Source organism: Gorilla gorilla, chromosome 2 (genome assembly GCF_029281585.2).
Source record: "Gorilla gorilla gorilla isolate KB3781 chromosome 2, NHGRI_mGorGor1-v2.1_pri, whole genome shotgun sequence".
Taxonomy (NCBI): domain Eukaryota; kingdom Metazoa; phylum Chordata; class Mammalia; order Primates; family Hominidae; genus Gorilla; species Gorilla gorilla.
In genome coordinates, this window is record NC_086017.1 from 37,094,311 (window position 1) to 37,109,100 (window position 14,790).

The 14,790-nt window shown below is 39.6% G+C and overlaps 1 protein-coding gene and 1 non-coding gene across 8 annotated transcripts in view; both read right to left on the bottom strand.

Moving 5' to 3' along the window:
* NEK10 (NIMA related kinase 10) overlaps positions 1-14,790 on the bottom strand; it is a 266,308-nt gene that overhangs the window by 150,824 nt on the left and 100,694 nt on the right. For all 7 annotated transcript variants that reach the window (XM_055380935.2, XM_055380933.2, XM_055380926.2 and 4 more), the window contains exon 23: positions 2,440-2,515. In XM_055380935.2, the coding sequence (XP_055236910.2) occupies positions 2,440-2,515 (76 nt within the window). The remainder of the gene's footprint in view (positions 1-2,439; positions 2,516-14,790) is intronic.
* LOC115934112 (U6 spliceosomal RNA) lies at positions 11,731-11,834 on the bottom strand. Its single transcript, XR_004069959.1, has one exon. It is a non-coding gene; the product is annotated as a U6 spliceosomal RNA (small nuclear RNA).

A 14,790-nucleotide genomic window follows, 5' to 3' on the forward strand; every position in this document is an offset into this window, starting at 1 on the left:
TATCGGGACCCTAGCCAGACTCCTACTCACATTTCCAGTACAAGTCTATGGCATCATACCTCAAGCAATGGCCCTCCAGCTCTCTGCCTGGAGTGCCCCAGCCCACGCCCTGGCATGCCATAAGCACCTGGGCATAAGCTCCCCAGAGCAGCCCTCAGTCAGATGCTGAGGGCTCCCCCTTGTGATTGGAAAAAAAAAATACTCCAACCTCTCATCCGGTGCACAGGGCAACTCAAAGACATCCTGTACACCAAGCTAGTCCAACCCCCGGCCCACGGACCGCATGTAGCCCAACATAAACTCAAAAATCTTTTTTAAAACATTATGAGGTTTTGGTTTTTTTCAATTTTTAAAAGCCCATCAGCTATCTTTAGCGTCAGTGTATTTTGTGTGTGGTCCAAGACAATTTTTCCTCTTCCAATGTAGCCCAGAGAAGCCAAAAGATTGGACACCCCTGCTCTACACTATATCCCAGATAATACTCTATGAACCTAATTATTAATGTTCACTGTACTGGCTGCTTTCTCTCCCAATCTCACTTCACCACTCTCCTAATAGTGTTTCCTGGGACCTCCTCCTAAATAAACTATTTCACTCAAATTCTTGTCCCAGATTCTGCTTTTGGAGAATCCCAAATTAAGAAAGAAACACAATATGATGTAGGACTGAGTTCTTTTAACTCCATACTCAGTTAAGGACATCAAAAACTAGCAAGAAAGATGGTTTGTGAGCCCAAATTCGTAGTAAAACCTATCAGACAAGAGGCATTTCTAATAACTCGGAGAGATGAGAGAAGGGAGTAGAAAGAAATTTTTAAAGCAATTTAAAAGAATAAGAAGTTGACAGAAAGATAAACGGTAGTAAGATATACTGTACATGCTATTAAAACAATCATAGTACACATACATGAAATAATAGCTTATCTATATTAGTAGGTTCAGCTTACAAACTCTTCAGTTAATTTAAAAATTAAATGAAAATGTGAAGCCATGTTTGCGCTAATAAGGCAAAAAAGTTGGCATGTTTTGGATTTCTTCCTACGTATTCTATGGATTCTGTCTCTCTTACACACACACACACACACACACACACACACACAGTTGATACTCTCATATAAGCAATTCTAAACTTAATTCAAAGTCTCAGGAATAAAACTATGCTTTCACCAAGTATGACCAGCAGAAATTTAAGTTTGTGTTTTAATTGTTCTGCAATTTGACAATCAAATCTGTTCAGAGATATATGATTACTTGACACTTTTATGATCAAATTTTATTGTTTATTTTATAAAAACAGTACACAGTGAAACAAAAGAAAATTATTCTTCTCTCAGCAAGTAACTAGTAGGTCAGCCTTACTGTTAAGAGGATAAGTAGACATCATATAAGCTTGCAGCTTACAAGGTACATATTAGCCTGCCACAGTTTCTTTACATCTTCTCATGAAACCAGTTTCAAGAATAAAGATGTAAAACATTTCCAGTAAGATAAATGAAAAGTCGCCCTCTTAAAACATTATTCTGAACACTTCTGCATGAAAGGACTTTGTAAAATTAGGCTGTTATTTTTAGACAATTTCTACTCTTCCTCAAGAAGAGTCGTGTTTAATTCTATCCCCAGGACTCAATTGTACAACTATAGGCTAGATTTAAAAAAATAAAAGTGTCTTGATTGCTTGACCTGTTGAATCAGATTTCAGAATATTTCCCTGAAATCTGCTTTTCTACTCTCTACCATAACTGTTTGCTGATTTCAGCAGATTCAGACAAATGACATGTGATCAGCAAAAGAAGATTCTTACTTCATAGTAATTAATGGCTTGCAAAGGAACCCCCAAAGTATGCCAAAGAATTTAAGTGTCTCGATTTATCAAAATATAAACACTCATTTATCTAAGAAGCAACTTACTTTGTAAACATATATCTAAGTATACATATCATTATTTATTCATTCATACAATAAAGTTTATTCAGTGCCTATTATTTGCCAGATACTAGGATAGGTATTAGGGTACAGAAATCCTTGCCCTGCACTTGAATGTTTATAGGTAGAAAAGAGAAAAAGAGTCATACATACAAGTGGGTACAATAAAATGTTCCAAGTATCATGTTGGGTAGCATATCTATTACTTCATTCTCAGATTCATTCAACAACTATTGCACACCTACTATATGCCAAGGATCATTTCAATTTACAATTGATAAAAGTAATCCCCATGAGGGGCATGATACCTTAGAAGAAAGATTATTTTTGTGGTGGTTGTTTTAAGCATACATAATGATCCACAATTCTAGTAATGTGTATTACCTAGATAATTGAAAAAACTTATAAAATAAGCTTTCTTTCCTGAAATTCTCTTTCCTTTGCAAGTCAATAATATAAATGAAACCCCAAGTCAGTTAAGTATGATGTTTGAGAGCCATAAAAGAATTGTCCTTACCAAGAATACAGGATTGTTCCAACCACAGACGTGAGTTTACTGTTTTCTTGTTTTTGCTTTGCCAGGCCAAAGTCAGCTACAATTCACAAAACAACACAATATGTTACTATATTTTCCCAGAGTTATCACTGTTCCTTAGCATTTGACAATCTACACAATAACTACTACACTTCATAACCAAAGGCTTTTCTTTTCTTAATGCTATATATTTTGCTATAATGAGGTTTATCATTTTAAAAAAACATAAAATAAGTCTTGCTGACTGAAACATAGGACAAAGTACTTATTGAAACTGTGATTCCATTTTTTAGGTTATCCTTTGTAATTTTTAAGTAAACAGAATGAATCTAACATTTGGCATACGGCAGTCATGACCTTGTCAGGCTAAAAGAAAAGTAAGATACACCCAAATAAATACCATGAAGGCCTGAAAACCTAAAATTAACTGGCATCAACGTGTACTAATCACAGTACAAGTATGTTCAAAATAATCTCAAAATATTTATATATCAACAACATATTCTGATTTTTATCACAGAACACCAAATATCTATATGTAATATTAGCACAATCTTGTACTTTTAAAAATATCTTCAGGTACTTCTCTTTTTTCTCTCTTTTTTTTTTTTTTTCTGAGACAGAATCTCACTCTGTCACCCAGGCTGGAGTGCAGTGGTGCGATCTCGGCTCACTGAAACCTCTGCCTCCCAGGTTCAAGCGATTCTCATGCCTCAGCCTCCCAAGTAGCTGGGATTACAGGCACGTGCCACCATGCCCGGCTAATTTTTGTAGTTTTAGTAGAGACGTGGTTTTACCACGTTGGCCAGGCTGGTCTTGAACTCCTGACCTTGTGATCCACCTGCCTCGGCCTCTCAAAGTGCTGGGATTACAGGCGTGAGCCACCACGCCCAGCCTGTCTTTTATAAACCACTCAACAACTTAGGTCAAAATGATAAAAACAGATATTTTTCCTATCCGTTTGCTACAGATTCACAGATATTTCAAGAAATTTAATTACCAGGATTGCACAAAAAAGACAATGCAGAACCAGTGCAAGAATTCAAGTTGCTTGTCCAAATAAGCTTTGATATTCTCAATATCATGTTGTAAAGCACAGCAAATGCTCATGGAATTTCACTGGAACAAACTTCAGTGCAGTATTTGATTATATATACTAAAATACCTTTCAGGTCGAAAATATTCCAAAGTCGTTTCATTTCAAAATAATAAAAATTCACATTATTAATAATAATGCACGTTTACTAAACAACAAGTTTATACTAGCACAAATTCAGCCACTTACATGAATTGCCTCATTTAACACTCATAGCACTCTGAAAGATAGGTATTATCATTAGTATAGCTTAGTGCTTAAAAGACAGGACTCAGGAACTGGACAGCCTCAATCTGAATACTGACTCTATTATGCGCAACTTGAGTAACCCTGGGCAAGTTATTTAATCTTGTTTTCCAATAGCTTTCTTTTTTCTTTTCTTTTTTTTTTTTTTTTTTTTTTTTTGAGACGGAGTCTCACTCTGTCACCTAGTCTGGAGTGCAGTGGCGCAATCTCGGCTTACTGCAAGCTCTGCCTGCCGGGTTCACGCCATTCTCCTGCCTCAGCCTCCCAAGTGGCTGGGACTACAGGCGCCCGCCAGCACTTCCAGCTAATTTTTTTATTTTTTGTATTTTTAGTAGAGACGGGGTTTCACAGTGTTAGCCAGGATGGTCTGGATCTCCTGACCTCATGATCGCCCGCCTCGGCCTCCCAAAGTGCTGGGATTACAGGCGTGAGCCACCGTGCCTGGCCTCCAATAGCTTTCTTATCTATAAAATAAGGATTATAATAATATACTGCTGATATTATTGTAAACAGAATAGTATGAAAGTAAAATTTAAATAATTTAATATATTCAAATGCCATGTATGTATTATATATATATATTTTATTATACTTTAAATTTTAGGGTACATGTGCACAACGTGCAAGTTTGTTACATACGTATACATGTGCCATGTTGGTGTGCTGCACCTAGTAACTCGTCATTTAACATTAGGTATATCTCCAAATGCTATCCCTTCCCCCTCCCCCCACCCCACAACAGGCCCTGGTGTCTGATGTTCCCCTTCCTGAGTCCATGTGTTCTCATTGTTCAATTCCCACCTATGAGTGAGAACATGCAGTGTTTGGTTTTTTGTCCTTGCGATAGTTTGCTGAGAATGATGGTTTCCAGCTTCATCCATGTCCTCCAAAGACATGAACTCATCATTTTTTATGGCTGCATAGTATTCCATGGTGTATATGTGCCACATTTTCTTAATCCAGTCTATCATTGTTGGACATTTGGGTTGGTTCCGAGTCTTTGCTATGGTGAATAGTGCCGCAATAAACTTACGTGTGCATGTGTCTTTATATCAGCATGATTTATAATCCTTTGGGTACATACAGTACCTTTTGGGTACAGTAATGGGATGGCTGGGTCAAATGCTATTTCTAGTTCTAGATCCCTGAGGAATCACCACACCGACTTCCACAATGGTTGAACTAGTTTACAGTCCCACCAACAGTGTAAAAGTGTTCCTATTTCTCCACATCCTCTCCAGCACCTGTTGTTTCCTGACTTTTTAATGATCGTCATTCTACCTGGTGTGAGATGGTACCTCATTGCGGTTTTGATTTGCATTTCTCTGATGGCCAGTGATGATGAGCATTTTTTCATCTGTCCTTTGGCTGCATAAATGTCTTCTTTTGAGAAGTGTCTGTTTATATCCTTCACCCACTTGTTCATGGAGTTGTTTGTTTTTTTATTGTAAATTTGAGGGAGCTCATTGTAGATTCTGGATATTAGCCCTTTGTCAGACGAGTAGATTGCAAAAATTTTCTCCCATTCTGTAGGTTGCCTGTTGACTCTGATGGTAGTTTCTTTTGCTGTGTAGAAGCTCTTTAGTGTAATTAGATTCCACTTGTCAATTTTGGCTTTTGTTGCCATTGCTTTTGGTGTTTTAGACATGAAGTCCTCGCCCATGCCTATATCCTGAATGGTATTGCCTAGGTTTTCTTCTAGGGTTTTTATGGTTTTAGGTCTAACATTTACGTCTTTAATCCACCTTGAATTAATTTTTGTATAAGGTGTAAGGAAGGGATCCAGTTTCAGCTTTCTACATATGGCTAGCCAGTTTTCCCAGCACCGTTTATTAAATAGGGAATCCTTTCCCCATTGCTTGTTTTTCTCAGGTTTGTCAAAGATCAGATGGTTGTAGATATGCGGCATTATTTCTGAGGGCTCTGTTCTGTTCCATTGGTCTGTATCTCTGTTTTGGTACCAGTACCATGCTGTTTTGGCTACCGTAGCCTTGTAGTATAGTTTGAAGTCAGGTAGAGTGATGCCTCCAGCTTTGTTCTTTTGGCTTAGGATTGACTTAGCAATGTGGGCTCTTTTTTGGTTCCATATGAACTTTAAAGTAGTTTTTTCCAATTCTGTGAAGAAAATCATTGGTAGCTTGATGGGGATAGCACTGAATCTATAAATTACCTTGGGCAGTATGGCCATTTTCACGATATTGATTCTTCCTACCCATGAGCATGGAATGTTCTTCCATTTGTTTGTACCCTCTTTTATTTCCTTGAGCAGTGGTTTGTAGTTCTCCTTGAAGAGGCCCTTCACATCCCTTGTAAGTTGGATTCCTATGTATTTTATTCTCTTTGAAGCAATTGTGAATGCGAGTTCACTCATGATTTGGCTCTATGTTTTTCTGTTATTGGTGTATAAGAATGCTTGTGATTTTTGTACATTGATTTTGTATCCTGAGACTTTGCTGAAGTTGCCTATCAGCTTAAGGAGATTTTGGGCTGAGACGCTGGGGTTTTCTAGATATACAATCATGTCATCTGCAAACAGGGACAATTTGACTTCCTCATTTCCTAATTGAATACCCTTTATTTCCTTCTCCTGCCTGATTGCCCTGGCCAGAAATTCCAACACTATGTTGAATAGGAGTGGTGAGAGAGGGCATCCCTGTCTTGTGCCAGTTTTCAAAGGGAATGCTTCCAGTTTTTGCCCATTCAGTATGATATTGGCTGTGGGTTTGTCATAGATAGCTCTTATTATTTTGAGATAGGTCCCACCAATACCTAATTTATTGAGAGTTTTTAGCATGAAGCGTTGTTGAATTTTGTCAAAGGCCTTTTCTGCATCTGTTGAGATAATCATGTGGTTTTTGTTTTTGGTTCTGTTTATATGCAGGATTACGTTTATTGATTTGCATATGTTGAACCAGCCTTGCATCCCAGGGATGAAGTCCACTTGATCATGGTGGATAAGCTTTTTGATGTGCTGCTGGATTCGGTTTGCCAGTATTTTATTGAGAATTTTTGCATCAATGTTCATCAGGGATATTGGTCTAAAATTCTCTTTTTTTGTTGTGTCTCTGCCAGGCTTTGGTATCAGGATGATGCTGGCCTCATAAAATGAGTTAGGAAGGATTCCCTCTTTTTTTATTGATTGGAATAGTTTCAGAAGGAATGGTACCAGCTCTTCCTTGTACCTCTTGTAGAATTCGGCTGTGAATCCATCTGGTCCTAGACTCTTTTTGGTTGGTAAGCTATTAATTATTGCCTCAATTTCAGAGCCTGTTATTGGTCTATTCAGAGATTCAACTTCTTCCTGGTTTAGTCTTGGGAGGGTGTATGTGTCCAGGAATTTATCCACTTCTTCTAGATTTTCTAGTTTATTTGCGTAGAGCTGTTTATAGTATTCTCTGATGGTAGTTTGTATTTCTGTGGGATCGGTGGTGATATCCCCTTTATCATTTTTTATTGCGTCTATTTGATTCTTCTCTCTTTTCTTCTTTATTAGTCTTGCTAGCAGTCCATCAATTTTGTTGATGTTTTCAAAATACCAGCTCCTGGATTCATTGATTTTTTGAAGGGTTTTTTTGTGTCTCTATTTCCTTCAGTTCTGCTCTGATCTTAGTTATTTCTTGCCTTCTGCTAGCTTTAAAATGTGTTTGCTCTTGCTTCTCTAGTTCTTTTAATTGTGATGTTAGGGTGTCAATTTTAGATCTTTCCTGCTTTCTCTTGTTGGCATTTAGTGCTATAAATTTCCCTCTACACACTGCTTTGAATGTGTCCCAGAGATTCTGCTATGTTGTGTCTTTGTTCTCATTGGTTTCAAAGAACATCTTTATTTCTGCCTTCATTTCGTTATGTACCCAGTAGTCATTCAGGAGAAGGTTGTTCAGTTTCCATGTAGTTCAGAGGTTTTGAGTGAGTTTCTTAATCCTGAGTTCTAGTTTGATTGCACTGTGGTCTGAGAGATAGTTTGTTATAATTTCTGTTCTTTTACATTTGCTGAGGAGTGCTTTACTTCCAACTATGTGGTCAATTTTGGAATAAGTGTGGTGTGGTGCTGAGAAGAATGGATATTCTGTTGATTTGGGGTGGAGAGTTCTGTAGATGTCTATTAGGTCTGCTTGGTGCAGAGCTGAGTTCAATTCCTGGATATCCTTGTTAACTTTTTGTCTTGTTGATCTATCTAATGTTGACAGTGGGGTGTTAAAGTCTCCCATTATTATTGTGTGGGAGTCTAAGTCTCTTTCTAGGTCTCTAATGACTTGCTTTATGAATCTGGGTGCTCCTGTATTGGGTGCATATATATTTAGGATAGCTAGCTCTTCTTGTTGAATTGATCCCTTTAGCATTATGTAATGGCCTTCTTTGTCTCTTTTGATCTTTGTTGGTTTAAAGTCTGTTTTATCAGAGACTAGGATTGCAACCCCTGCCTTTGTTTGTTTTCTATTTGCTTGGGAGATCTTCCTCCATCCCTTTATTTTGAGCCTATGAAATTCTGGGTTGAAAATTCTTTCCTTTAAGAATGTTGAATATTGGCCCCCACTCTCTTCTGGCTTGTAGAGTTTCTGCAGAGAGATCAGATGTTAGTCTGATGGGCTTCCCTTTGTGGGTAACCTGACCTTTCTCTCTGGCTGCCCTTAACATTTTTTCCTTCATTTCAACTTCGGTGAATTTGACAATTATGTGTCTTGGAGTTGCTCTTCTCAAGGAGTATCTTTGTGGCGTTCTCTGTATTTCCTGAATTTGAATGTTGGCCTGCCTTGCTAGATTGGGGAAGTACCCCTGGATAATATCCCGCAGAGTGTTTTCCAACTTGGTTCCATTCTCCACGTCACTTTCAGGTACACCAATCAGACGTAGATTTGGTCTTTTCATATAGTCCCATATTTCTTGGAGGCTTTGTTTGTTTCTTTTTATTCTTTTTTCTCTAAACTTCTCTTCTCGCTTCATTTCATTCATTTGATCTTCCATCACTGATACCTTTTCTTCCAGTTGATCGAATTGGCTACTGAGGCTTGTGCATTCGTCATGTAGTTCTCGTGCCTTCGTTTTCAGCTCCATCAGGTCCTTTAAGGACTTCTCTGCATTGATTTTTCTAGTTAGCCATTCATCTAATTTTTTTTCAAGGTTTTTAACTTCTTTGCCATGGCTTCGAACTTCCTCCTTTAGCTGAGAGTAGTTTGATCGTCTGAAGCCTTCTTCTCTCAACTCGTCAAAGTCATTCTCCATCCAGCTCTGTTCCATTGCTGGTGAGGAGCTGCATTCCTTTGGAGGAGGAGAGGCACTCTGATTTTTAGTTTCCAGTTTTCCTGCCCCATCTTTGTGGTTTTATCTACCTTTGGTCTTTGATGATGGTGACGTACAGATGGGGTTTTGGTGTGGATGTCCTTTCTGTTTGTTAGTTTTCCTTCTAACAGTCAGGACCCTCAGCTGCAGGCCTGTTGGAGTTTGCTGGAGGTCTACTCCAGACCCTGTTTGCCTGGGTATCAGCAGTGGAGGCTGCAGAACAGCAGATATTGGTGAACAGCAAATGTTGCTGCCTGATCGTTCCTCTGGAAGTTTTGTCTCAGAGGAGTACTCGGCCATGTGAGGTGTCAGTCTGCCCCTACTGGGGGGTGCCTCCCATTTAGGCTACTCGGGGGTCAGGGACCCACTTGAGGAGACAGTCTGTCCGTTCTCAGATCTCCAGCTGCGTGCTGAGAGAACCTCTACTCTCTTCAAAGCTGTCAGACAGGGACATTTAAGTCTGCAGAGTTTTCTGCTGCCTTTTGTTTGGCAATGCTCTGCCCCCAGAGGTGGAGTCTACAGAGGCAGGCAGGCCTCCTTGAGCTGCGGTGGGCTCCACCAAGTTTGAGCTTCCCGGCTGCTTTGTTTACCTACTCAAGCCTCAGCAATGGCAGGCACCCCTCCCCTAGCCTCACTGCCGCCTTGCAGTTTGATCTCAGACTGCTGTGCTAGCAATGAGCGAGGCTCTGTGGGCATAGGACCCTCCGAGCCATGCACGGGATATAATCTCCTGGTGTGGCGTTTGCTAAGACCGTTGGAAAAACGCAGTATTAGGGTGGGAGTGACCTGATTTTCCAGGTGCCGTCTGTCACCCGTTTCTTTGACTAGGAAAGGGAATTCCCTGACCCCTTGCACTTCCCGGGTGAGGCAATGCCTCGCCCTGCTTTGGCTCACGCTCGGTGCACTGCACCCACTGTCCTGCACCCACTTTCCAACACTCCTCAGTGAGATGAACCCAGTACCTCAGTTGGAAATGCAGAAGTCACCCGTCTTCTGCGTCGCTCACGCTGGGAGCTGTTCCTATTCGGCCATCTTGGCTCCACCCCCATGTATGTATTATATATAAATACATGTAGTAGAGTATTGAATAACTGATGTATAGTATTATTTAATTATCACAATTACCCATTTGATAGATGAGGAAATAGGCTCAGAGAGAATGTGTGACTTGCCCAATGTCTCACAGGGAGAAATTAACAAAGTGAGATATTAATCTGGGGTTGCTTGATTCTAAAGCCCCAAATCTCACCAAGACACTGCCAATATAGGAAAATAAGGACCAGATCAATTCAATGATAAACTCAACCAAACTTTTAAGAAATATATACCAATTCTACACAAACTCTACCAGAAAATAGAAGAGGGAATATTTCCCAAATCACTTCATAAAGCCAACATTACATCATTCTAAAACCAGTCAAAGGCATGACAAGAAAAGAAAACTACAGAACAAGAGCCTCATGAACACAGACACAAAAATTATCAACTAAATATAAGCAAATCACATCCAGTGACATATAAAAAGCATAATACATAATGACCAAGTGGGGTTTATGCCAGGAATACAAGGCTAATTCAACTTTTAAAAATCCATCTGTGTGAGTTCAATAGAAGCCTGAATGCCAACAGTATGCAATATATCCATGTAACAAACATGCACATGTAGCCCCTGAATCTAAAATAATTTTCAAATAAAAATTCACTGGCCAAGCGTGGTGGCTCACACTTGTAATCCCAGCACTTTGGGAGGCCGAGGCAGGTGGAACAACTGAGGTCAGGAGATTGAGACCACCCTGGCCAACATGGGGATACCCCATCTCTACTAAAAATACAAAAAAATTATCTGGGTGTGGTGGCAGGTGCCTGTAATCCCAGTTACTCAGGAGGCTGAGACAGGGGAATCACTTGAACCCGGCGGGCAGAGCTTGCAGTAAGCCAAGATCACACCATTGCACTCCAGCCTGGGCAACATGAGCGAAAATCAGTCTCAATAAATAAATAAATAAATAAATAAATAATAATTTTAAAAAATCATCAATGTAGTTCATCAGATCAGTACCTTAAAGAAGGAAAACCATGATCATCTCAACAGATGTGCAAAAGCATCAGCAAAATTCAACATCTATTCCTTTTAGCAAAATAAGAATAGTTGGGTACTTTCTTAACCTGATAAAGAGCATCTACCAAAAAAAGCTATAGCTAATACTCTACTTAACGCTGAAAAACTGAGTGTTTCCCTTTTAAGTTCAAAAACAAAACATGTCCACCATTCTCAGCATTCCTAGTCAACATTCTACTGAAGATTCAGGTAAGTACAATATGTGCATATGAATTTTTGTGGGAACATAATTTTAAATTTCCCTTTGAAAAATGCCTTGGAGTGGGATTATTGGATCATATTATAAGCATGTGTTTAATTTGATTTTGTAAAAACCGCCAAGTCAAAATGTTTTCCAGTTTTTTCTCTCACCAGAAATTTGAGCGTTCCAGTTGCTTCTGCATCCCTATCAGCATTTAATGTTGTCAGTTTTTGTTTAATCAGCCATTCTAATAGGTACATAGTGATATCTCAGTATAGTTTTCATTTGCATTTCCTTAGAGCTTATTTGTGTTGAACACTTTTCATGTACTTATTTGCCATCTGGGCATCTTCATTTAAAGAAATGGACCACTTCATGCATTTGCATGTCATCCTTGTGCACGGGCCATGCTAATCTCTGTATCACTCCAATTTCAGTATATGTGCTGGCACAGTGAGCACCTGGGTATCTTCCTTAGTGAAGTGGCTGCTCAAATTTTTGCATTTTTCATTAGGTTATTTATTTTCTTATTTTTAAGTTTTGGATACAAATTATTTGTCAGATACACAATTTGCAAATATTTCCTTTTTTGTTGTTGTTGAGACGGAGTCTCACTCTGTCATCCAGGCTGGAGTGTAGTGGCGCAATCTCGGCTTACTGCAAGCTCCACCTCTCGGGTTCATGCCATTCTACCTGCCTCAGCCTCCCGAGTAGCTGGGACTACAGGCCTCCGCCACCACGCCTGGCTAATTTTTTTGTATTTTTAATAAAGACGGGGTTTCACAGTGTTAGCCAGGATGGTCTCGATCTCCTGATCTCGTGATCCACCTGCCTTGGCCTCCCAAAGTGCTGGGATTACAGGCGTGAGCCACTGCGCCTGGCCTACAATTTGCAAATATTTTCTACTAGTCTGCAGCTTATCTTTTCATTCTCTTAATGTTTTTCAAAGAATAGAAGTTTTAAACTTTGATTAAGTCAAATTTATTAGTTTATTTTACATGTTATGGCTTTGATGCTATGTCTAAGAAATATTTGCCTAGCCCAATACTGCAAAGACTATATCCATTTTTTTCTTCCAGAAGTTTCATAATTTAAGTTTCATATAGTGCTGTGATCCAAGCTGAGCTAATTTTTATATAAGATACAATATGTAGGTTGAGGTTCTGATTTTTTATGGGGATTTGCAACTGTTCCTGCACCATTTGTTGGAAATAGCCCCTTCCTCTCTCCGAGCACCAGATTTACATATTCATCTGGATAATCAAAACTTTCACTTAAGTGTCTCCTAGGCATCTCAAAATTAACACACTCAAAGAGAATTCTCAGTCTTAACCCAAACAACTCCTCCTTGGTTTCCCATCTCAGTAAGTGGCACCATCATTGACCTAGGTACTTTCCTTAGTTCTTGTGCTAGCTGTCAACTTATTCCCTTTCAGCATCAAATCCACCCTTCATCATTGCCCTGCTTTGTTAATGGAGCTGGGCCTTGATAATGTCTCTCCTTCGCCAGCTGGCTTGATGTAAAGCTTTGTCAGTAGAGGGTGTGCTGAAGAGAAACTACAGGAGAGGCTTCTCTTCTTTTCCAGGTTCTGACATGCTTCCTCTCTTTCCTTGCTCCTGTAGCACTTGTGCAGTGTGCAGGATGCTTAGTGGTGCTCACTTCCCCTAGAGGCAGCTTCGTAGACAGTTCCACTGGCACTATATCCAGCTTCCTGGCAAGTTTTGCAAGCACCCCAGCAGACAATATACCATGAAATTCTGCTGGCATCTCAGCTGTTTTCACAACACCTCCACAGGTAGATTCCCAGTAAGTTCTACCAGCATTCTAGCCAGGCTCAGTCTAGTTAGTCTCAGGAGCACCCAAGCCAACAGCTTCCTACTGAGTTCTACTCATACCCCAGAAAATGGCTTCCTGAAAAACATGGTCATCATTCCAGGGGCAGCTTTCTGTTTGACAGCTTTATCCTGCAGCATTTCAATGCAATTTCTGCCATCTGTGGGCTATAGTCATACCCTCTCCAACAAAGTCTGGATCTCAGCCCTTGAGGAGAGGGGCTGTCTTAAAATTTGCTGCTTCTTTGTATAGTTTGCCTCAGCCCTAGAGGTAGTAGCTGCTTATATATGTATACCTCATTTTACTGTGCTTCACTTTATTGTACTTCGCAAATATTGCATTCTTTTTTACAAATTGAAGGTTTGTGGCAACCCTGTATCCAGCAAGCCTATGAGCGCCATTTTTCAACAGCATCTGCTCACTTTATATGTCTCTCACGTTTTGGTAATTCTCATAATATTTCAAACTTTATTATTATTATATCTGTTATGGTTATCTGTGATTAGTGATCTTTGATGTTACTATTGTCATTTTTTGGGACACTACAAACCATGCGCATATAAGACGGCAAACTTAATTGCTAAACATTGTGTGCGTTCTGACTGCTACATTGACTGGCTGTTCCCCCAGCTCTCACTCTCTATGAGCCTCCTTATCCCCCTAGACACAATAATATTGAAATTAGGCCAGTTAATAACCATACATTGGCCTCCAATCATTCAAGTGAAAGGAATAGTCATACATCTCTGACTTTTGATCAAAAGCTAGAAATGATGAAGCTTAGTGAGAAAGGCATGTCCAAAGCTGAGACAGGCTGAAAGTTAGGCCTCTGGCATCAAACAGCCATGTTGTAATGGAAAAGCTCTGGAAGGAAATTAAAAGTGCTACTTAGTGGAGTGGCACTTCTGAACACACAAATGATAAGAAAGTAAAACAGCCTTATTGCTGATAAAGAGAAAGTTTAAGTGATCTGGACAGAAGGTCAAACCAACACATTCCCTTAAGCCAATGCCCAATCTGGAGCAAGGCCCTAACTCTCTTCAATTCTGTGAAGACTGAGAGAGGTGAGAAAGCTGCAGAAGAAAGTCTGGAAGCTAGCAGAGGTTGGTTCACGAGGTTTAAGGAAGAAGACATCTCCATAACATAAAAGCGCAAGGTGAAGTAGCCAGTTCTGATATAGAAGCTATGGCAAGTTATCCAGATCTGGCTAAGACAGTTGATGAAGGTAGCTACACTAAGGAATAGATATTCAATGTAGACACAATTCCCTTCTACTGAAAGAAGATGCCATCTAGGACTTTCATAGTTAGGGAGGAGAAGTCAATGCCTGGCTTCAAAGCTTCCAAGAACAGGCTGGCTCTCTTATTAAGGACTAATGCAGCTGGTAATTAAGTTGAAGCCAATGCTTATTGACCATTCTGAAAATCCTAGGGCCCTTAAGAATGTTGCTACATATACTCTGCTTGTTGTCTATAAGTGGAACAAGAAAGTCTGAATGACAGTCCTTCTATTTGCAGCATGGTTTACTGAATATTTTAAGCCCACTGTTAAGAACTACTGCTTAGAAAAAAATTCCTTTCAAA